General features: G+C 34.9%; 1 protein-coding gene across 1 annotated transcript; it reads right to left on the bottom strand.

Moving 5' to 3' along the window:
* Positions 1-751: 751 nt before the first annotated feature.
* On the bottom strand, positions 752-7284 carry LOC132630872 (dnaJ protein ERDJ3A). The gene is made up of 7 exons (XM_060346466.1): positions 7039-7284; positions 4253-4308; positions 3297-3370; positions 2398-2924; positions 1979-2320; positions 1481-1834; positions 752-1369 (listed from the first exon to the last, which is right to left on the bottom strand). The coding sequence occupies exons 1-7, from the start codon at positions 7126-7128 to the stop codon at positions 1082-1084; spliced, it is 1731 nt and encodes a 576-aa protein (XP_060202449.1). The 5' UTR covers positions 7129-7284; the 3' UTR covers positions 752-1081.
* Positions 7285-26381: the final 19097 nt, after the last annotated feature.

Raw genomic sequence — 26381 nt, 5'->3', positions numbered from 1 at the left:
ATGTGATTATACAGAACACAATGCAGTTTCAGCTCACTGAAGACATGATCATAAATAAAAGGTTATGAAAGACACAGATTAAGATAAAAAATTGATAGATAGTTGAGCGTTGTCATGCTTATCTTTTCATACTTATAGTCGTAGTATTACTCTTATAGTTTCTTGTTCTAGTGTTTCTTGTCCTTCGATTATCCTATGATTTTATGATAATTATGCTATTGTTCCTTTTTGCAATTGTTTCTTTACTTTTGTTATTTCTTTTTCGAATTATTTTTGGTTTCTTTTCAAAATAATTATTTCTTTACTTTTGTTATTTCTTTTTCGAATTATTTTTGATTTCTTTTCAAAAAAATTATTTCTTTACTTTTGTTATTTCTTTTTCGAATTGTTTTTAATTTCTCTTTTTTGAAAGGTCTGCATACACTCTGCCCTTTTTAGACCCCGCTTATAAAATTACGCTGAATATATTATTATTATTATTATTATTATTATAATACCCCACAAGTTGTATCTCCCGCCTTAAACAGCTTAAAGAACTTAGCTAGAGGCAAAACAAATCAATAGCAGCCCATTTAAAGGGCAAAAATTAAAGATCAGCCCCTTTCAAGGACAACAGTGCAATTATATCATTTTTAAGGCATCTTTCTCTCATGGATTCTTGAGCTTAAACCAGAAAACGTGTCTGAACATGTTTTACTCCTGATGGTTAATACAACTATCAAAAAAATGAACGATAGTTTATCCCATGACAAGGTAACAAGTCTAACTAGTCTAATATAAGATTATAAATGAGAAATTGCAACAAACTTGAGAATCAGACTATAGAAACATTGGCAAAACATACATGCTACACAGTAAGTTCAGTTGGATGCTGCTATTATATGCATTTTTTATCAAACGAAAAAAGAACCCCACTCCGGCAACGGTTAATCAGCTTGCTGCAAAATCTTCTTCTTCCGAAGACCAGCTCATGACGAAGGGCTTAATGAACAAAAATAAAGGAGCTTACCTTGAAGCACTGGCTGTACATGCATTCCATATCTCAGTATTTTTCATTTCCACTAAAGTTAGTTCCTATTTTTCACTTTGCTATAGGTTTCTGTCTGGTGTTGGAAAATTGTACGTCCCCACTGAGAACGGAGCTAATGAAACTCTCTGCTTCTTCAGTAGTAACTTCCCCATTAAAAACTGCAAACTTACCCTTCCGCGGCTTGTACGCAAGAAGGACCTTGTCTGATGATTTAAATCCTGATTTTTCAAACGCGTTCAAGAAAGACTGCTGCTTCTCTGCATCCAAAAGTGCGTACGAAACTGAATCTCTTGAGCTATAGGCTGTATTCCGTCGTCTTGACAATGATTTTTGAGAGACCTAAAAGATGGCAACATTTGAATCGCAAATCAGTTAAATCATTATTTTTCATACTAGAGAGCAGAGTAAATCATAAATCACCGAACAAACTTCATGCAGTTGATGACTTACCGAGGATAGAACTTTTTCTAGCTTATCCTTTGCCTTAGATGACCAGAAAACACCAATCACACAAACAGGAGTTTTCTCCCCGCAAATATCATTGAAATTAGAGCCTGTAAGGACAGGTACTTGCTTAGCATCTGGTTCACTCTGCTCTCTTTTACTCTGTGCTGAAGCTGCCTTCTTATTTTTCTTTTCAAAATTGTCCAGTAATCCACTTAGATCTTGAATTGCTGACTTTAGATCTTTCACAGAAATTCCTGTTCGCAAAATCTGCTTCTCCCCATTGGATAACCAGCCAACAATGGCAGGAAGAGCATCAACTCCCAACCTTCGGACAGCAGGATCAGATGCATCACGAACCTATTAAACAAGACACCGGCTTTAGTGAAAAAATTACAAAGAATAAAGTGCAATTAAGTTCAAACTGAAATTCAAGCAACAATATTTGACTATTCATATAGAGAAAGTTTAGTCATATATCCTAACAAAGTTAAGAGAACCAACCTGTGCATCGTAGAAGACAAAACGATTTTGATACAAGCCACTAAGAGCACGCCAAATAACTGGTGTATCTTTCTTTGTAGAGAGAAGCATCACTTTAGGTAAACCTCCAACAGTCTGGGAAACAAAATCAAAGTGGCCCAAATCTACTCGCTTTGAGAATCTAGGAAGATGGTCATGGCAAAAACTTTTCACCCTTTTCACATCTAAATCATCACTGTACTCCACTAAAGCACCATTCCCACTTGATTTTAATGAATACACGAACAATCTTGGCGCATTGCGAGGATATATGCCAAGACTCTTGCAAAAAGATGCATCAGTTTCACAGTTTATGCTCCCCACCTGTCACACGTAAAAGCACATCAGTGGAAATACAGTAATGCCTAAAAGAACTATGATGTAAGCAAATTTATGCATACCTTCATTGCCCCATCCAGTGAGCTTGCAACTTCTCCAATGACCGATTCATAATATTGGATACCTCTTGATGTAGATGTGTGAGATAGTAACAGCCAAGTCATTCCTTTATCAGAAATTTCTTTCTTATACTTTTGTGAGTTTATGGAAGGGATGCTCTTGGCAGAGTTCCTGGTTCTAGACTGAGACCTGCCTGAACCACCAAAGCCACCAAAACCCCCAAATTGACTCCCACTTCCCATACCACCCCCAAACATGTTGGAAAATATATCATCTAAACCAAAGCCACCAAAAGAGCTTTGGCTGCCAGGACCACCAAAGGAAAATGAAAATGATTTTGAACCTCCTTGTCCACCACCCATACCACCTGGCCCGAAGTTAAACCCACTTTGTCCTGGTCCACCACTTGTGAAGTATGTATATCCACCATGATCTCCAGCACCACCAGCATCAAATCCAGGAGCTCCCTTCTCATCTCCATATAGGTCATAGTTTTTCCTCTTGTCCTCATCAGACAGGATATCATAAGCTGAAAATTGATAGACATATTATACGGCTAGTTAAAAATATTGATCATCAATGCAAGCAAACACCCAGAGAATGAAAGTGCATGCTATAACTAGTTGCACACATCAAGATAACTCAGATTGTATGGAATTTAACCTTTAATCAAGACAGCATGTGAAATCAAAACCTACCAAGCACCTTACAAAAAGAAAAGTAAAACAATGCATCATTGGATCTCAGATTCTAGTGATAAATTTAGCAAGAAGTTTAGAGAAAATAACAAAAGCGATTCTCTTAGCTTCCTCAACTAGAATTTCTTTCGTTATTTCTTTCTTTCCTTCCTTTAATTGGTAGAGAGTGCTGAAAGGAAAATAGGGGTCAGAAGTTGCTATACCGTTATTAATCTCGGCAAATTTCTCTTGTGCACTCTTATTTTTGTTCTTGTCTGGATGGTATTGGAGTGAGAGCCTGAAAGGGAAGAGGATAAAGGAGAAGATTAAAAGGGCAGAACATTAATTGCCAGAAAACTAATGTAGAGAAGTTCAGCAATTGAAAAATCAGCAAAATAAATACAAGCAAATGTAAAATGGTTGCTAAATTCGAAATTACATGATTTTTCACACAATATACTTTGTTTAGTTATATTATAATTTTAATTTATATTATTTGTCCTTAAATTGTTTTCCTTATATTGCATTCATGTTTTGTTTTTCCATTCATTTTAATTGTGCTTGCACTTAAAGACTAACAGACCTTGTCACTTCTTTCTGCTTTTTGCCTTTGACAACCCTGAACTGAAGTGGATAGCATAATTCCAATCAAAATTTTTAGCTTATTGATGAAAACATCCAGGTTATTTCAGGCCGAAGATTCTGGATCTCTAAAAGACTGTAAACTTGAAGTTATGAAGGGTCCTGCTTTTCTGTCGTCACTAAGAGCCCCAGTAATTTACAGATAATCTGCACACTTTTGGGGTGTCATGTGTAGGGATTTCATCCCAGAAGCATGTAAGCAAGCCATGACTAGAATTGAAGTCCAAACTACACGTACTCTAAGACACATGAAAGTTTGAATCACAAATAAAAGTACTTGGAAAATAGTCATCACCACTACAAATCCTCAAGTTAAGCTAATTCCTACCAACAATTAGACATCAATCGTAGCAAAACCTCCAGTGAAACATTTAGACGGGATAACAGTTGATACGGTTAAGCCAAATTTAGGCTAAGAAAAAGTTGAATGCTGGATGGTGAAGCATGTTAAAAAAAAAAGGAACAAAAGCATATACGATTTTGAGGTTTAAAGAACAAATTGATTATGGAAAAAAGATGAGCCCTATACAGCACTTACTTGTGAAAAGCTTTCTGGATCTCACGCTGATTTGCGTTTTTATCAACTCCGAGCACCTGCAAAAATCCAAAATCATTGGTAACCATGGAAGACGACGTAATCATTCTGCATATGGACACTCGAGATATACAGCTATTCTAGCATCATGAACTGTCAAATAATTAAATTTTTAGGCTTAACAGTGTCCAATATTTCGGGTACATTCATTTAAAACATCAAGCCTGAGAAGATCAGAACATTTCATCTAGTGTCAGTTTTAAGAAGTATCAACTTAATCATCAATTTGAGATTTCAGTACTTGCCACATCCTAACTATAATTGGTGTGTTTGTGGCTCCTTTTTACTACACTGATCGTCTTTGTGCCACAAGATCTGTGTATTCCCCACCAGTAGCAGATGAAAATTTGGGTTAACAATGAAACACAATCCATCATGAATATTTTTATTTTCAGGAGGACATACTGGGAATATCTCCTTTTACATTCTTATTAAACTTCATAATTTTAAGTAAAATCTGAAAATTATAGAAAACATATATTATTCCAGAATCAATAAAACTTTTGCTTCCCTTTCTTCAAAGGAACAATCCTTCATTTACTCTATTTCCTAGTCTCAAAATACAATTTCTCATTTAGAACACTATATCCTAATATAGGAAAAATAGTTAAACGAAGCAATTCCAATAAAACCAGATAAAACCAAAGGGACAAATAAAAGCAAGAGAATTTCAGAATCATTATGAAAACTTAATCAATTGTAATCAGTTCACAATTTTGACAGCCTTAAAAACAACACGAATTTTCAAGCACCAGTGAAAAGGAGAACCATTCAACAGAATTTTTTTATCGATGTTTAATCAATCAACTAGCCCTCACTCCTACACTAGATGCTCATTAATCAATTAGTTACAATCGGGATTTTAACAAAAATATATAACCCAACATAATATATTACACCTAGACAGCCATATTTGAGTTTCCATTCGCATATTACACCTAGATAGCCATATTTTCAGTTTACATTCGCAACACCAATTTTTTTTTCCCACCTTGTATAAAAGTGTATAAGAGGTATATAAGGAAAACTGGGGTAAACGGGGTAAATATTCTGTTCCAGTAGACTGACAAAAATATGCAACCCAACATAATATATTACACCTACATAGCCATACAGGGGCGGCTCAATGATCTTTGTGTCCTAAAGCCAGACTTTGATAAAAGGCCTTAGAAAATATTTTTAAGAAAAATTGCATATATATTTTTTGAATCCTATTTCCAAACTTTTTGAGATGCAAAGCTATTAATGGTTCTTTTCTAATCTGTTTCTTCTAATAATTATAATACAATTGATAATATAGCTAATCAGACATTGTTAAATTATGTAAGAGTTTTTCAATTTTAATTTTGAAAAAACTACGTTCCGCATAGATAATTGTTAACATTATTCTATAAGCAATATAAGTATTTGGAACAGAATCAAATCTTTTTATTTGATTGCTTATATCAATTAAAGTACTATCTTCTACTTATTATTTCCCTTAGCACTTTTAATTCGAAAAATAAGTCCAAATCATCAATATCAAGATGACTATTATGTTTTCAAGCTCATATTTGCTAAATATTAGCTTCTTTTTAAGTTTTTGGATCCTCACTAACTTCTATTGATTTCAAATAAAACATTTCTTATTTGTGGAGTAAATTAAACTTATTGTTTTAATACTTTCAGTACGATTTTTCCGACGTGCTTATGACAATGATTTAAGAGTTAGACTAGTTATACTATTTTTAAAACTCTACATCGACTAGTAGAAGAAGAAAACAATGAATATATCCATCGTACCACTCCAAGAATGATATAACTTTCGCACAAGAATGAATTCTGTCATAAAAGCAACAAATTTAAATTATGACAATCATATAATATGTAAAAGAATCTAAAATTTATATCAAGTAGTTTTTTGGTACTCCTTGGTACATTTTTCTTCATATTATATCTTCGAAAAGTATTTTTTTGAATCCAAAAAGACTATTCCTATTTCCAAATATACTCAATCGTTGAAACCATCATTAAAACAATTGTGTTTCCCTTTTTATGAAAATATATACGTAGTTTTGTAGTACTTTTCCATTCTAAGTAGTTTTAATTTGGAAAAAGTTAATGCATTGCTACTATGAAATGAGGCCTTCACAATTGAGGGGCCTAAGGCCTGTGCTTTAGCCGCTTTATGCTAAAGCCGGCCCAATACCCATATTTTTCAGACAGAGAGCGTAATTTTCCCCTTTCTTAATCCCACCTTGTATAAAAGTGTACAAGGAAAAATTTGGCTAAACCGGGTAATTAAGGAAAAACTAGGCTCAATCGGGTAAATGTTCTTTCCAACATAATATATTACACCTACATAGTCATATTTTCAGTTTACATCCGCATCACCAACTGTTGAAAGTGTATAAAAGGTGTTTAAGGAAAAACTGGGCTAAACCCGGTAAATATTTTTTCCCCCCAACTTGTATAAAAGTGTATAATAATGTATAAGAGGTGCTTAAGAAAAAAGCTGGGCTAAACCAGGTAATTAAGGAAAAACTGTGCTAAACCGGGTAAATATTCTTTTCCAGTAAAGATAGAGCGTAATTTTCCCTAATTAAAATCATCTATATCAATTTCACTCCACTATATTCGAACCTAATTCATACCAATATGATAAATAATTCATCAGTTTCGTAAAACAGACATCCATAAACACATATATAATACAAAAAAATTCAGACAAAAAAAAAAAAAGACCATACCTTATAGGGATCAACGGTTTTGGATTGTGTATTGAGTACAAACAGTGATGCACATAGAACGATAGCTATTGAAATTCGTCGGGTCTCCATATTCGGGTCAAAATATGCTCCTAAAATGAACCTATCGGGTCGATTGTTTTTTGTTCTTCAGAAATCCAAGCAAATTGAGAGAAAAGAAAAAGAAGAAGTTGGTTTTAATAGATTTGGCGGGGGGTTGGGGAAAGTTCCAGATCATTCTGTTGTTGTTGATGACGTGACAATTGTGACGGGCCTCCACGACTTCTGGCCAATCGCAATTTAGATTTCTCTCGTTTGTTGTAATAAATAATTTTTTTATTTTTTTGGAAATTTTCAAATTACGCTAAACTCTCCTTTAAGGTTATTTTAGTTTTTCAGATATAAATATCAAGCACTTACATAAAGACATGTGGGTCTGGCTAAACAATTGAAAGACACGTGCAGCTGAAGTTAAAACCTAAAATCCCAATTAAAGTCAAAAAATGCCCTTGCCTTAAGCAGGCATGTTGAAGCTTAGCCTTTATATAAAATAAAGGGAAAAGGTGCAAATATACCCCTCAATTTTGCGATTTAGATCAGATATGCCTCTCGTTACAAAAGTGGTGCATATATACCTCTGTCGTTACAAAAATAGTGCAAATATACCCCTGCAGTTACAAAAATAGTGCAAATATACCCCTGCAGTTACAAAAATAATGCAAATATACCCCTGCAGTTACAAAATGGTGCAAATATACCCTTTTCACTAACGGATTATTTTTAAAAAATCATTTAATTTATTTTTAATTAAAAAAAAAATCTACCTATATTTTCTTTAGTAGACATAATTTTCTAAAGCCACATGGTAATTTTTTTTTCTGGTGTGTCGGGTCTGGTAAGTTTCAAAAAATATCTCCGTGACTTTTAAAAAAAAATTAAAGTCATTTATTTTTTTACTTTAATTTGACTTCTTCTTCTTTTTTTTTCTTTTTTTTTTTGGTACCATTAGAATACTTTCTTATCCTACATGTGCTTTGAGATCGTACTCGATTAAATAAATATAGTTGCATGAAGCAGCATAAGTGCTAACCTGATTTTAAAAAAAAAAAAAAAAAAAAAAAGCTAAAACGTTAGGTTATTTCGAACATCAAGCATCTGTAGATCTACTAGTGATGAGGTATACATAGGTGGAAATAGACTAAAAGGATGGCTATACAGTACAGTATCTCAATAAAATCACAGAAAATAAAAAATTCCTAATAACCTAACGTAGTCTATTTCCACCTATGTATACCTCATCACTAGTAGATCTACAGATGCTTGACGTTCGAAATAACCTAACGTTTTAGCTTCTTTTTTTTTTTTAATTTTTAAAATCAGGATAGCACTTATGTTGCTTCATGCAACTATATTTATTTAATCGAGTACGATCTCAAAGCACATGTAGGATAAGAAAGTATTCTAATGGTATCAAAAAAACAAAAGTCAAATTAAAGTCAAAAAATAAATGACTTTAAATATTTTTTTTAAAGTCACGGAGATATTTTTTTAAACTTACCAGACCCGACACACCAGAAAAAAAAATTACCATGTGGCTTTAGAAAATTATGTCTACTAAAGAAAATATAGGTAGACTTTTTTTTAATTAAAAAATAAATTAAATGATTTTTCAAAAAAATTCCGTTAGTGAAAAGGGTATAATTGCACCATTTTGTAACTGCAGGGGTATATTTGCACCATTTTTGTAACGGCAGGGGTATATATACACCACTTTTGTAACGAGGGGCATATCTGCTCTAAATCGCAAAGTTGAGGGGTATATTTACACCTTTTCCCTAAAATAAATTTTGAAATTTTACTTGGGTTATAAGTGTTTAATTAATTGTTTTTTTTAAAAGAGATATATGACTATGATTGTAACTAAGTATATTAAAATGTGATTATCATAAGATAAATTTAAAAATTACAACAAAATGATTTTTTATGTACATTGACAAAGTTAAGATTGACTGGTAAACGTTTTTGTTAAAAAAATTTATTCATGCTTTTGATTTAAAAAGAAGTATAATAATTTTCGAAACAACGCTCAAATATTTTAATTAAAAATTAACATTTTGATAATATATACTATCAATTATTAATATTTCTTTCAGTTTAAACATAAAGCTATTGTATTTTATATAATTATAATATTTTGTTATAAGGAAAATTTTCTCATTTTATTTTAATTTTTGTGTTTATTTTGTTGCTCAAATTTACTTTGCAAGATGAAGATTCTTTTGCGTAGAATTTTCATTGAATAGTAGATAATGAAGACGAGAGAAATTTGTCAAAGAAAGTTTTTGTATTAGAGAGAACTTGATTGATTTTACTTAATGAGTTACAAGCGTAAGACCTCTTATATATACTAATCACTTAGAGGGTAGTATGTAAATTGATTGTTTTACAAGTACCTGTACATTTTATAAATAAGCCTTTTCTTAGAATTATCTACCACGCTAGAATATTCCAAGGTCTTTTTAAGAAATCTTCTAGCAAATTCATAAATATCTAGAGCATTTCCAAGATAATCTTCGTAGATCTAAAATCTTCCTACAAATGCTAACCTCTTCTGCACACATAAGCTTCCTACATGGCAAAAATTCCATGTGACGCTTAAGTGTCACAATGCCGTGGCGAGTTGTCACATCCAGCTCAGATTTGATCATATTACACAACTATTTATTTGCTTCTTTGACTCCACCTTTCACTCAATTCTCAAACACCTCTATTTTTAATGAATTCTCCTATGATATAGAGACCCTTCAAGAAAGAAAATCATTCAACTAAAACAACTAGCATAAATTATGGGGAGATTTGGCTGAATATTACATGTATCTGACTAAACGTTGATCAACTTCATAGGTTTAGACGATTCAATTATCTTGATCACGACAAATAAATCACCTTACGACAAGTCATATATATTTGTGGGCTGTAAATCATTTCATTACGGGCAAAAAGGGAAGTTTCAAGTTATATTTATTTTTAAATTTAGAAACAAATCATTCTTTTTGGGACATATAAAAAAATTAAAGTGTCTCGCATTAGTTTAGACAGGAAAAGTATAAAACCATTAGTGTAAAACGTGTTAAGTTATATTACTGTAATAGTATAAAATTACTGTACACTTTGTAATATTTTTCTTCATATTTAAACTCTTATCATTGTAGCGCACTTCCAACAAAAATAAAATTGAAATTAAAAGGAAAGGAAAAAAGATAGAGAAGCTAAGCTATGAGGCCATGCCAAATAGTAAAGAGGTATAAAATTAGGAGGCAGAAATTAGACCCGAAGAGCTTAACAAAACTACAACCTCTTCCCGTTTTCTTCTTCATTTACTATATTCGTTCTCTTTCATTCCCTTCATTTTTACTCCACATGCATAATGTAGTTTATCAATTTGCAATTTTAAATTATAGGTATGACCACAAAACTGTTACTTTATGAAAAGATTTGGCTGAAAATTACATGTATCTGACTAAACTTTGATTGTTCATCTCTGTATATTTATACGAATCAATTACATTGACCACTACAAATAAATCATCATAGAACAATTTACATTGATCATTCATAAATATACTTCATTCTTTCACGTATAATCATTTATTCAAACTTTTATTTTAATAATTCACATAGATCATTCATAAATATACTTTATTCTCCTTTAATGTTATTTTAGTTTCAGGTATAAATTCAAGCACTTATATCTTATATTTTGAAATTTTACTTGGGTGATAAGTGTTTAATTTTTTTTTTTTAAAAAAGAGATATATGAGTATGATTGTAACTAAGTATATTAAAATATGATTATTAAAAATAAATTTAAAAATTACAACAAAAAGGTTTTTTATGTACATTGAAAAAGTTAAGACTAACTGGTAACGTTTTTGTGAAAAAGTTTAATTCACACTTCTGATTTAAAAAGGAGTATAAACAATTATTCACATTTCTGATTTAAAAAGGAGTATAAACAGTTTTTGAAACAGATATAAACAGTTTTTGGAACAGCTCTCGAATATTTTAATTAAAAATTAACATTTTGATAATATGTACTATCAATTATTAATATTTCTTTCAGTTTAAACATAAAGGTAGTTTTATTTAATATTTTATATAAGGAAATTTTTCTCTTTCTATTTTATTTTTGTATTTATTTTGTTGCTTTAATTTTAACTTAAATTTACATTGCAAGATGAAGATTCTTTTGCGTTGAATTTTCATTGTATGGGGGTTTAAATGTTTTTAGAGAAGAGAATTTTAAAGTACATGCGTGTCGCACGTGTGATTGAATACAGGATGACTGGATGCATTTTAAGCATGTAAAATCAACAATTTAGTAGTTAGTCATCAGTTTGCTATGTTTAAATCTCATTGAATACAATTCCAAACAACAAAAAGAAAATTTTACAAACTTTTTTAAAAAGGTTTTTTCTTGGCATAATACTTTGAGACCCCCTTAACTTGACAAAATTTATCGTATATATTTAAATTATTTTTGGTCATAATTGTCATTCTATACTTGGTTATTTGGTAGCTTGCAACTCCTGGATGACCTCAACTCAAGGATGTTTGATGCCCTCGCTGTCACATGGATATTTTTGTCCATGTGCTATTTTTTATCTGAAAAATGTCTAAATATGCCCTTAAATTAAAGTTTTCAAAATTAAGCAAATATGCGCTTCGTTAATTATTCCCTTATCGTACAATGGTTGGTTCAAATATGTCCTTGATTTAACTAGTTTAACCTAATTAGCTGATTAATAAGTGAAAAGGGACCAAATATGTTGTTAAAGTGCGAAATCAAGCAGATATGCCCTACATTAATAATTTAATATCTCTTTAACACGTAAAGATTTAATATTTCTTTTCTAATCGAGTATATGTAACAACCGAAGTCAACCACCAACCTTTAAGATTGAATGTAAACAGTTTAGCTTAAGCTAATATTATTATTAATCCTTTCATACTAACGATGTAACAGATGTTCATATCTTTAGAGATGAAGATTATAATTTATACGTAATTATATTCTTGTTCTTTAGTTTCCTCAATTTTTTTGCAATCGATTCACGTATTCTCTATCCTATACTTGTGTCCTAAATTAAGTTAAAGATAATTTTCATCATGTTCTTATAAAACTAAAAAAATTGCGAACATGTTAAAAATTTACTATAGTGTCTAATCAATAATATTCCAAAATAACAACAACCCTCAAGAGTTAATTTTCTCAGCGGTAGAAAGGGGTTACCAACCAAATAACAAATTTTATAACTTGGTTAAATTTGAGAAAATCATATTAGATTGAGATCAATTCACGAGTAATATTAACAAAGGGCATACCTTCTCAATTTTGCATAGCTAATTAGATTAACTGGGTGCTCCATCTAAATTAAGGGCATATTTGGATCAACTATTGAATGATAAGGGTATATTTGGATCAACTATTGAACGATAAGGGCATATGTGAGCTAAACTATTTACGAATGACGTATCTGCTCAATTTCACGTCTTAAATGCAAATATAGAACCTATCTTATATTATTACTGTTGACACCTAATTTTTGTCCTCCAATAATTTTATTTAATTATTCAATGTTCCTGAGTCACAAGCGGAGTGAAATATACATTTTACAAGTTGAAAATGATTTTACAAAATTGTTTCGGTGACACTTTACCATTTCATTTGGCAAATATCATGAAGTGTATTATTGTATATCATCTTGCATATTTTGTATATTCTTAAAAATTTCTAACTTATTTATCGAAATTTAAATTCAAAATAGTGAAAGCTATTATTTAACCAATTGTTTAAACTATTAATGATTAATTGATAAGTATTTTACTCCATTAATCAAAGAAATTTGATTAAATAAATAATTAGTCGACTACATCTCAACTTTATAATTTATTTGATCTTAATTACAATTACTTTCAAATGGGTTAAAATGGAAATGTCAAATTACTTTGTGTGTCATTTATGGTTATAATTGAAATGATCAATTAATTGTACACTTTAAATATGGCCGCAGTTGAAATATGATTGTTTAAGTTTAAGTTTGCATTGATAACCGCATTTGCACAAATGACCATTTCTCTTTTAATTCATTTGAGCTAATGGAAGTGGGCCAAAGCCCACCTCCATTTCGTTCGGCGACCCAACCCATTTGAGGGGATAAGAGGGAAAACCCTTTTTCCCTTTTCATTTGTTTGAAACACCGAGTTTGAAGAGAGAGATAGAGGGGCAAACCCTAGCTGCCTCTCTCCTCTTCGTCCTCTTTACCAATTTCGGTAAAGTCATAGTTGTACATTGTTCCGTATACGGGGTCATATGCGGCCATTTATGGCAAAACATTAATTGCATCGCCTCTCTCCATTGCATTTCAACCGTGAGAAAGGTAAACCCCCCCCCCCCCCCCCCCCCCCTTTTCTTTTGCTTTTTCATTTTTTTCTGTAAATTACACTCAGTCAAGGACGAAAGCTTTAATGGGTTTCGTCATCTTCTTCACGATTTTTATTGGCTTTGGTTGAATAAAAAGGATTCACAAAAGTATCCCTCAAAACTCAAAGTCCCACATCGGTTGAAAAAACACAATTTAGGAATTTTGGGGTTCTATATAAATAACTCCGTTCTCTACTGTTTTACGCACACACAACTAAAAAACCAAAGCTTGAGCTTGAGTTAGGGATCCGACTAGAATGGAACCCTCATTCATACTTTCTCGAATTTTGAAGTTAGTTTTAAATATTTCTTATTTTTCTTGTGTGGCTGAGGATTCGTGGGGTTTAAAGACCCCACCCAAATCCATCTCTCAACCAGGCTGCACCAAGGAAAGGTATTCCTATTTCCATTTCTTTTAATTTTTCGTAATTTCAGTAATTTTTTATGTGTTTGCATATGTTTATGTGTTTGTTTAATTTAGTACTAGTTAGATTAGTTTAATTGTAGTAAGCATGTGTTAGATTAGAGTAAAATTGTTTATTTGTTTCCTGTTTAGTACAAAATGCTTAGTTTAACTAATGATGTTTAGCAATAATAGAACTTGATATATCTCCTTTCAACATGGCTAGATGTCACGACCCAATTCACGGGTCATGCTGGCACATACTCTATCCCACCGGTAGGCGACCGATCCCCAAATCGTCAAGTCATTTATAAAATAAAGCAGAAAAGTTAAATACATTTGAAACATTATCCACTGTCAAAACCACGCTGGAGTGGTAAAAGAGAATACATCATCCGAAAGGGCCATATGAGCAACGACCGAGATAGTCATCCGAATCAAATGGTACCGAGAGGTTCACCTACTTATAAGGTTTAACCAATAGGGTTACAATGACGAAACCATGCAGGAGTGGTAAAACGGGAGTATACAGAACAAAAAGGGCAACCATGTCGCTACCCAGTAGATGGAAGCAGGTTCGAAGACGCCAAGGAGAGAAGTGGGTTGATCAAACCGGAATCCGATGAATGGGGAGCAAACGTGGAGCGTTTTCTTATGTAGCTGGTCGAGATAGGGTTCCAATAAGAGTCAATCTCTCTGGACAGGAATTGGGGATCGTTCCACACTACGCTCAGCCAAAAATTGATCTTTACACATTTTGTTCTTTATTTTGATTTCTTTTCAAAGATACCGAAACCGATCGAGCTCACACCAGAAGGTTTTACCAAAATCGGACAACGAGACATTAGAAGTCTTTGGGAATTATGTCCATGTACACTCTCACCCATGGGTGTGAAGTGCACCACATTCAATGGCTTAGAGCGTACAAGCCTCTTTTTGGTTCGAATTTCATCTGTCATGGAGTCCGGAAATCAAGGCATTCCCGCAAACGGGATATCCTTTCAGCCAATTGAGTCGAATTACAAGTGACCTAATTCTCGAGAGCAGTGATAAATAGGCAAACTTAATACTAGAGGGTCGGTCAAATTCCAACAGACCTCTCCATGATCTCTCAGTTTCAACACTGAGAGGTTTAGGAATTATTTCAGAAAACCGTGCATTAGAAGTCTAATTGAGTCGAACTATAAGTGACCTGAATTCTCATAAAGCCTGAGATCTGTAGGAAACCCCTAAAGACTAGGGTCTGGCCATAATTGGGATTCATAGCCACATGTCATTTTTATTTGCTTCCTTGCCACGTAACCATCATGTGAATTACTATTCACACGCATTTTCTTGGTGTGATGTTTTAGCTTCTCGTGTTTAATAGGTATAGTTTGAGCAATAAAGATCGAGTGTTCAATAAATATAAATCTTAGTACAAGTTTTTAACAGAAAATTTTAGGAAATTATAAGAGGTCGCGTATGAGCATGTTGAATGTATTTCGGTAATGCAAATGTAATCTAAAGTAAGATTACTAGGATCTACTAACTTCAACACCCACCACCAAAAAATTGTGTTAATCAAAAGGTAGAAATGGAAAAAGAAGAAAAGTGTCACGACCCGACTAGGGGCCATGACGGGTACCCGGGGCTAACCACCAAGCACCACTCATTCTATTACTCATCGTACTCATTTAGCATACATTCATTAATTTCATACTCAAATCATAGGAAAGCTATTTTTCACTTGGAAACATAATTACTTTTATATACATAAGTCATTCGCTATCAAAATAATATATACATATATACGAAGAGGACCTAGTGAGACCATATTACCCACACATGCGTATCTACGAGCCTCTACTAGAGTACTAGACATATGGACGGGACACCGTGCCCAAAATACATATACATATATACACAAAAGAATAAGTCAATGACACCTCCGGAACAATGGAGTGCCCTCAAGCCCGCTAATAGCTCCTACGAGTCTGGATCACCTCCCTGTCTACCTGTGGGCATGAACACAGCGTCCAAAGAAAACGGACGTCAGTACGAACATTGTACTGAGTATGTAAGGCATGAATGAAATAAACATAATAATGGAGAAATCATAAGTCATAAGATGAAGATATAACATGCGTAACTTTTAAGGGTGGATACATTTCATACATATATCATACATATATATATAACCATAACACATGAATCATCAAAGCGCATACATCATCGTACCATATAGATCATCATCGTTAACCCGCGTCCGGGTAACCATCATACGCCGCCCACTAGTGGTGATCATGCCCAGCCCTCTTGGCTCGGTGTAAACATAGCAGCCCGCCTTAGCGGTGACATGCTCGGCCATTTAGGCAAGGTGGAATTGTACGCAGCCCGCCTTCGCGGTGACATGCCCGGCCAACTAGGCGCGGTGGAATCGTATTGTCATATAGTCAACATAACTCATCATTATTATGCATCTCATAGAAAAATCATAATTTTATCATAACTTAACATAATCATACATTCATCATTGATCCTACATTAAAACTTGAAGGTGACCATGGCTATGTCGGAGTGACATAAGGTCGTGAACCCCCGACTACGTTATGGAGTAATCATGATCGTCATATCTCACCTTGGAGGGACTAGCATTTTAAGGTGAGTGTACACAAGGAAAATCATCAATGGAACTATACTTAGGATCATTAGCTTCATGGATATCTTATATTACTCTAGGATTCTTCATACTTAAGTTCATCATTATCATTAACATGCTCGTATCATATCTCCTTTCTTTATCATGTACGCATGTAGCTCTGTATAATCATGGACTCATACTATCCAGTATATAGGAAGATTTTGGAAAATTAGGAAGATTCATGCCTTAGAAGGAAAGGATTAGCCTTACATACCTTTTTCGTTTAGCTATTCTATCGTTTGATCGTTCTTCTTCGTTGCTCGCGTTTCTACCTTCAAGAAAATTCATATTCATATTAGATAATCGATAACATAAGCGTGTTTGAACAAAGGCTAGAGAAAATTGAGCAGCGTTTCCTTTGTTTCTACCACTTTCTCCATATCATATATCAACTTCCAAACGTCAATAATAACATTCATAATATCATCATCAATAACTTTTAGCAAATTCATCATTATCCAATCCCCACAATTTCCTCTCAAGGTCATCCATAATCATGGTCATAGCACAACATTACATTCATTCTCATCTAATGTTTCTATCATACTCTTAACATCCTTCATAACATAATTACAATCACATCATATCAATATTCATGGTTCATTCCAAACTACTACTCAAAAATGACACTATTCCCATTTTCATGACCCATTTCCTATACCCTTCCACAATCCAAGTGTCTCAACTTTTCAACACCTTAAATAACATGAAAATACCATGAAACTTACCTAAGATGGTGTAGGAATAAGCCTTGAGTTGAAATACTTCACTTGAACAAAACTCTAGTTCCACCTTCCATGAGATTTCTTGACTTGGATGAACTTTAAGGTGTTTCTTACACTTAATTTTGTTGGTTTGATGAATTTGATCATCAATTTCTATTGGGTTCTTGTATATGAAGTGTGTGGAAGGTTCTAAAAATGTCTTGAGTCGTGGAGAATGAAAATGAAAATGAGAATTATGAACTTGGGGTCTCTTATTTAAAAACTTAAAATCTGTCCCGACGAAATTATACGGACACTTATACGGTCCGTATAAGTGACCGTGAAATTGCTTCAGCAACACCCTTTTTTGTGTCAATTTTACGGCACATTATACGGCCCGTATAATTTTATACGGTCTGTATAAGTGACCGTCAATTCACCCCATCAACAACTCATTCTGTGACCATTATACGGCACATTATACGGTCCGTATAAGTTACTGTATAATCCCATCAGTGAGGGACCTTCATTGTGACGATTTTGCGAACCATTATACGGACCGTATAATCGGTCGTATAATCTACCTCTTCTCTGATTTTGGTTCTCGTCACTTCGTTTGATCTCAAACCCTTATGGAACCTTCTCGATACTTGTTTAACACCTCGTTAAGAATCTAAGGGACATTATAACTCTTCTCCAAAACATCATTAATCCATCATTAATTCGATACTCGTAAATTGACACACAACATATACCTTGTTTTCCTTGACAACTTTTGTCTCCTACCGCCCATGTCTTTGAAATCTCATTTAGAACCATCGATTGTTATTTCTTTCTTATTAAAACATCTTATACGTCATGCCCTTTGTTAGTCTACTCACTGTACGTTAACGAAAAATTTTCGGGGTGTAACATTCTTCCCCCCTTTTGGTAAACACTCGGGAATACTACGAAAATTTTGCCATAGTTTCTCCTGTAATATGGCACCACCATCCTGTCACAACAGCCCATAATAACATTGCCTCACAGGGCCACAACACAATAATAATATAAGTTTGGCCACACACGACCCATATGCATAAAGAGAAAGCATACATACCTCATAGTCTTGGTGTTTCATCGTGGATCTCTTCTGGGGGCTGAAATAAATGCGGGTATTTAGATTTCATACTCTCTTCTGCTTCCCAAGTCATTTCTTCTCGGTTGTTATTTCGCCATAAGACTTTAACTGAGGCCACTTCTTTATTTAGAAGTCTCCGTACTTGCCTATCTAATATGGCAATGGGCATTTCTTCATGTACTAGCTTTTCTGTCACTTGAACATCATCTATTGGGACAATCTTCGTAAGATCCCCAACACACTTGCGGAGCATTGAAACATGGAAGACTGGATGGACTGATTCAAATTCTGAAGGCAAGTCCAATTGGTAAGCTACTTGACCCACCTTGTGGATAATCTTATAGGGTCTAATGTATCGAGGGCTTAACTTTCCTTTCTTGCCAAATCTCATCACACCTTTCATCGGTGACACCTTTAAGAAAACCCCATCATCAACTTGAAATTCTAAGTCTTGTCGGCGATTGTCCGCATAAGATTTTTGGCGACTTTGGGCTGTCAGTAATCGATCTCGAATCACCTTGACTGCTTGCTGAATCAAATCAGGGCCTATTAGCTGTACTTCTCCTATTTTAAACCATCTAATTGGGGATTTACACCTACTTCCATATAAAGCTTCATACGGAGCCATTTGGATACTGGAATGATAGCTATTGTTGTATGCAAACTCGATTAGAGGTAAGTGATCATCCCAACTACCACCGAAATCGAGTACGCATGCTCGTAGCATATCTTCCAAGGTCTGAATGGTACGTTCGACTTGCCCATCAGTTTGCGGATGGAATGCCGTGCTAAGATTCACTTGAGTACCTAGACCTTTTTGGAAAGATTTCTAGAACTTGGCTGTAAATTGCGCCCCTCTATCAGTGATAATGGATATTGGAATACCATGGAGTCGCACAATTTCCTTGAGATACAACCTTGCATAATCTTCTGCTGAGTATGTGGTTCTGACTGGAAGAAAATAAGATGTTTTCGTCAATCTATCCACGATCACCCATATAGAATCATACTTTCTTCGCGAACGAGGTAATCCCACAATAAAATCCATATTAATCACTTCCCATTTCCAAGTAGGGATTTCCGTTGCTTGCAATAATCCTCCTAGCTTTTGATGTTCGATTTTCACCTGCTGGCAATTTGGACATTGAGCTACAAATTCTGCTATGTCTCTCTTCATGCCATCCCACCAATATATCAACTTGATATCATGATACATCTTCGTTGTACCTGGGTGAATAGAATACCGAGAATAATAAGCTTCTTCTAAAATTCGACGACGCAATTCTGCAACATTCGGAACACATAGCCTACCTCGGTATCTAAGAATTCCATCCACAGAAGTTTCAAATGGAGACTTCTCTTTTCCATGAAATGTATCTCTATAAAGGCTTAATTGAGAATCTTCATATTGACGTTCTTTTACTTCCATATTCAGGGACGAAACTGTGGGATCCTTAATACCAATCCCTGCACTACCCGAATCAATTACACGTACTCCATGATTAGCTAGTTGGTGGAGCTCATGAATCAATTCTTTCTTTTCCGGAGGAACTTCACATAGGCTGCCCATTGATCGGCGGCTAAGCGCATCAACTACTACATTTGCCTTCCCGGGGTGGTATAAAATACTTACATCATAATCTTTCAATAATTCTAACCACCGCCTCTGCCGCAGATTCAACTCCTCCTGTTTGAAAATGTATTGAAGACTCTTGTGATCTGTATAGATATCAACATGCACACCATACAAGTAATGTCTCCACATTTTTAATTCATGAACAACTTCAGCCAATTCAAGATCATGAGTTGGGTAGTTCTTTTCATGTTTCCGTAGCTGTCTCGAAGCATAAGCAATGACCTTACCGTGCTGCATTAGCACACATCCTAATCCAACACCGGAAGCGTCACAGTATACAACATAACCATCTGGCCCTTCTGGGAGTGTTAAGACCGGAGCTGAAGTTAATCTGTCTTTCAACTCTTGGAAGCTACATTCACAAGCATCATTCCACTGAAACTTAGCTGATTTTTGGGTTAGCTTCGTCAATGGGGCTGAAATAGAGGAAAATCCCTCTACGAACCTTCTATAGTATCCTGCCAATCCCAGAAAACTACGGACTTCTGTAGGCGTCGTAGGCCTTGGCCAAGTCTTCACAACTTCGATTTTCTGAGTATCAACTCGAATGCCATCATCTGAAATAGCATGATTCAGAAATGTCACATAATTCAGCCAAAACTCGCACTTTGAAAACTTTGCATACAATTCTTGAGTTCGAAGAATTCCAAGAACAATACGTAAATGATCTGCATGTTCTAATTCTGTGCGAGAGTATACCAGAATATCGTCAATGAATACTATTACAAATAAATCCAAGAGAGGCCTGAATACATTATTCATCAAGTTCATGAACACTGCCGGAGCATTGGTTAACCCAAACGACATCACCCGGAATTAATAATGGCCATATCTCATTCTGAAAGTTGTTTTGGGAATATCTTCTTCTTTAACTCTCACTTGATGATAACCTGACCTCAAGTCTATTTTGGAAAACCACTTGGCACCCTGTAGTTGATCAAATAAATCATCAATTCTCGAAAGGGGATATTTGTTCTTTATCGTCACCTTATTCAACTGCCTATAATCGATGCACATTCGTAGGGAGCCATCTTTCTTTCTTACAAATAGGACCGGTGCTCCCCACGGTGATGAACTGGGTCTAATAAACCCCTTCTCAAGCAAATCTTTCAATTATGACTTTAATTCTTTCAATTCTGCCGGAGCCATTCGGTAAGGAGGAATAGAAATAGGCTTGGTGTCCGGCAACACTTCAATGGCAAAATCAATCTCCCTTTCCGGAGGAAGTCCTAGAAGTTCATCCGGAAATTCATTCACTACCGAAACGGATTGGAAAGTTGGCGACTTTGCTTCGGTGTCATGAACTCGAACTAAGTGATAAATATAGCCCTTAGCTATCATCTTTCTTGCCTTAAGGTATGAAATAAACCTACCTCTTGGAGATGTTGTATTACCCTTCCATTCAAGCACGGGCTCTCCCGAAAATTGAAATCGAACCGCTTTCATTCGGCTGTCAACATTAGCATAACATGAGGCCAACCAATCCATACCCATAATCATATCGAAATCTAACATTTCCAGCTCAACTAAATCAGCTTTAGCCTGGCGGTCGCATATCACAATTATACAATTTTTATACACTTGTCTAGCTATCACGGGATCACCAACCGGAGTAGATACCTCAAAAGGTTTAATTGGCTCAGGTTTCAACCCAATACGACCAGCATCATACGGAGTAATATAAGATAGGGTAGAACCCGGATCTATCAATGCATACACATCATAGGAAAATACTGATAATGCACCTTTAATCACATCTGGGGAGGATTCAAGATCCTGTCGTCCGGCTAAAGCATACATACGAGGTTGAGTGGTGCCTGAAGTAGATGTTCCCCCCTCTGCCTCTACCTCGACCTGTTGGAATCTGGGGAGTCTGTCCTACCGGGCGCACTGAAGAAGAACCAACCGTTGATCCTGTGGGCTGAACCCCACCTCTACCATACCACGAGGGTCAATCTCGCATCAAGTGCCCAGTCTGTCCACAACCATAGCAAGCATCTGTACCCTGGCGACATAGCCTCGAATGTAATTTACCGCACTAATTACATCGCGGCACTGGTGGTCTCCTCTGACTATGTCACCCCCAATCTGAGAACCTGAAGCCCCCGAACTCTGACCCTGTCCTGAATGAAAGAAGCGATCAAATCTCCTATCTGCAAAGCGTGGAGGCGCACTAGTCGCCGACTTGCCTGAATGTCTGGGATATGTCTGCCTCGATCCCCCTCTGTAATCACTACCTGCCCCCATAGATCTGGCCCACTTGCTTTGCCTTCTATCAGTATCACGATCACCCCTTTGTGGGTATTGTTGTCCTTCTAAATTTTGGGCATGGGCTTGAATACGGGAAATATCCATCCCATTTTGCAACGAAGCCGTCAAACAATCCTTAAATAAATGTGGCCCTAAGCCACTCACAAATCGATGCACTCTATCCCCCAAATTTTCTAATGTTATAATGATATCTTCTTCTTTGTTTAACAATTTTTGTTTTTATTTCTTGCTATTTTTGTGATGAAAGTTCTAATACATCTAGGTCAAAAGAGAAGAGATCGATTATCCTGGGTTCGGCCAAATTAAAAGAGAAATAATTATTTCTATAGTGAGAATAAATTTAATTTTTGATAGATCTGAAGGCGGCGGCCGCTTTTAACAAGTTCCTAGAAAGATAAGTCTTTAAAATCGATTTTCCCCAAACTTCTTAATTAGCTAAGAAAGTTGTTGGGGAAAATCGATTTTAAAGACTTATCTTTCTAAGGAACTTGTTAAAAGCGGACGCCGCCTTCAGATCTATCAAAAATTAAATTTATTCCCACCATAGCAATAATTATTTCTCTTTTAATTTGGCCGAACCTAGGATAATCGATCTATTCTCTTTTTACCTAGATGTCTTAGAACTTTCATCCCAAAAATAGCAAGAAACAAAAACAAAAATTGTTAAACAAAGAATAAGATATAATTAAAACATTAGAAAATTTTATAAAATTCGACATATATACAGATAGATCAAATGAAATGTATAAGGCATAAGTCTAAACCTCAGAATTCTTTCGTGAAAGACGAACTTGACTAAGAACTTCGTGAAATGGACAAAGCTATAGCTCGGGCAGATCTTGGATTATGGAGAGGGCTAAGTTAGAGAAAATGAAGAACAAATGAGAAACCATAGGCAGATGGGACATAGTTAGAGCAATAGACTGTATTTATAAAGACTTATCTTCTTTTTCCACTTCTACCTTTTGATTAACACGATTTTTGGGTCGTGGGAATTGAAGTCAGTAGATCCTTGTAATCTTCCTTTAGATTAGTTTTGCATTACCAAAATACATTCAAAATACTCATACGCGGCCTCTTATAGTTTCCTGAAATTTTCAATTAGACACCTATACTAAGATTTATATTTATTGAAAATTGTCATATAGCCTGATATATGTAGGAAACCCCAAAGACCAGGGTCCGTCCATGATTGAGATTAATAGCCACATGTCATTTTTTATTTGCTTCCTTGCCACGTAACCATTGTGAGAATTACACGCATTTTCTTGGCGGGATGTTTTAGCTTTTCGTGTTTAATAGGTACAGTTTGAGCATACAAAGACCGAGTGTTCAATAAATATAAATCTTAGTACTAGTGTTTAACTGAAAATTTTAGGAAAATATAAGAGGTCGCATATGAGTATGTTGAATGTATTTCAGTAATGCCAAATTAATCCAAAGGAAGATTACAAGGATCTACTGACTTCAATGCCCACCACCCAAAAATCGTGTTAATCAAAAGGTAGAAGTGAAAAAAATAAGACAAGTCTGTATAAATACAGTCTTTTGCTCTAACTATGCCCCATCTGCCTATGGTTTCTCATTTGCTCTAATTTAGCCCCATCCATAATCCAAGATCTACCCAAGCTATAGTTATGTCATTGTCTAAATCACGAAGTTATTAGTCAAGTTCATTTTTCACGAAAGAATTATGATTTGATGGTTTCTCATTTGCTCTAATGTTTTGATGATTACTTCTTATTTGATTAACAATTTTTGTTTTTTATTTCTTGCAATTTTTTTGATGCAAGTTCTAATGCTTCTAAGTCAAAAGAGAAGAGATAGATCATCTCGGGTTCAGCCAAATTAAAAGAGAAATAATTGTTGCTATGATGGGAATAAACTTAAATTTTTACAGATCTAAAGACGACTGTCACTTTAAACAAGTTCCTAAAAAGAAAAGTCTTTAAAATCGATTTTCTCCAAACTTCTTAATTTTCTAAGAATTTTTTTTGCTAAGGTGAAACAATGGCAGTTTATGCATGTAAATCCAATTTTTTTCTTAGCAAATTAAGAATTTTGGTGAAAATCAATTTTAAAGACTTCTCTTTCTAAGGAACTTGTTAAAAGCGGTTGCCGCCTTTAGATCTATCAAAAATTAAATTTATTCCCACCATAAAAATAATTATCTCTCTTTTAATTTGGCCGAACCCAAGATAATCGATCTCTTCTCTTTTGACCTAGATGTATTAGAACTTTCATCCCAAAAATAGCAAGAATCAAAAACAAAAATTATTAAACAAAGAAGAAGATATCATTAAAACATTAGAAAGTTTTATAAAATCCGATATATATACAGATAGATCAAATGAAATGTATAAGGCATAAATCTTGTCACGACCCAACCCGCCATGACTGGCACCCAGCTAAATCCTAGTGGCCGAGCGAAGACACAAGATCTCTATTCATTCCAGTCTGATTTTATATTAAGCAAGTCAAAAAATTATACTCATTCGCGCATCAAAATAAACTGGGTAAGTCATGCCATAAAATACTAAAACAAGTGCGTAAGTCTAACTATTATAAATTCCCCAAAATCTGAAAGTCATCATACAGGACTCTAAGCCAAAAACACGTCTAAGAACTGAAATCTATCTAATAAATGTCCGTAATGTCCAGAATAAGAAAAGACATCATAAGTGGAAGATCTTCGGGCGGCCTGGCATGAGAAGGAGCTCACCCTAAAGTCTGTCAGCAAATATCCTCCACGCTAGATGTGAGGATGAGTAGCGGTCTCTATAAAATCTACACTCAAGGAATGCAGCAATATAGTATCAGTACAAACACTATGTACCGGTAAGCATCATAGGCCGACTAAGATTAGTATCATGCATATCTTATGAAATCACTAAAATTAACAAGCCAGTAAATCATACACGAATATCAATATATCACAACAAGTCAACCACAGACGAACACTGATAACGTCCAAATCCACCCTATTAATTAGAATGGGCACGGTCGTATGCAAATATAATTTACCCAACTATGAGTCGGGGTCGAATCCCACAGAGAACAATATGTAGGTGATTTAAGCAGATTAGGAATTATCACTAACAATAGCTATGCCCGAACGCATCAATGGTGGTTTTTTATAAAGTTTTGATAAAATACGGAAATATAAATTCTAATCTAGAAAGCAAGTAAATTGATCAATGGCAACAAGAATGGAAGGAGGGAAACTACTTCTCAAATAACGATCCAATCTATTTCACGAATTGTAAATAATAGCAAGTTTATGTTATTTAGCCTCGGATAATGACTCTAAATTAACTTCTTCCGAAGATTAACTAGACTACCCAATTGAAGATCGCTCAAGCAATTAGGAGCATTAAGAACACCCGAATATGGCTACAAGTGGTATTGCCTATTCCTAGGTCAACTTCCATTAGATGAGGGTTAACGCCCCAAATTCATGTTAATTATCCTATCCCAACTCCGTTTTTCCTCTTCCGAGTTTCAAACAAAGTAAATGGGCGAGTTCAAAGGTTAGCTAATCCCTTGTAAACATTCATGAACAAGAATAATTAAAATAGCAAAAACTTACTTGATTAAGAACAATGCAAATGAATAAATAAGCACAACAAGAGTATCAATCTTAATTGTCACCAAGAGATTTCCATCAACAAGGATTAAAAAGAAGAGAGAACATTTTTGTAGGAACCCTAGCCTCCAACTTGTGGGAGCTGCCAAAGATATCTGATGTTTTGCCCTAATTTTCTATTTATATGAACTGGAATGGAAGAAATCGTCAAATCTCAAGTTCTGGTCGAAAATTGCCGAAAATCCTTCAACGCGATCGCGCCATGTGTCTGCGCGATCGCGTGGATGACGTCAGCTCCACTTGGTTCCTTCAGCGCGAACGCGTGGATTTAATATCGCGCGTGTGCGCGATCGCGTGGACTAGCAGCGCAAACGCGTATAGTTAATAGCGCGCGTAGGCGCGATCGCGTGGGATACCTGCGCGATCGCGCAGAGTATTTTTCCACGAATTTTTCCAGAA

Source organism: Lycium barbarum, chromosome 3 (genome assembly GCF_019175385.1).
Source record: "Lycium barbarum isolate Lr01 chromosome 3, ASM1917538v2, whole genome shotgun sequence".
Lineage (NCBI taxonomy): Eukaryota > Viridiplantae > Streptophyta > Magnoliopsida > Solanales > Solanaceae > Lycium > Lycium barbarum.
This window is presented reverse-complemented; position numbering and strand designations above follow the sequence as displayed.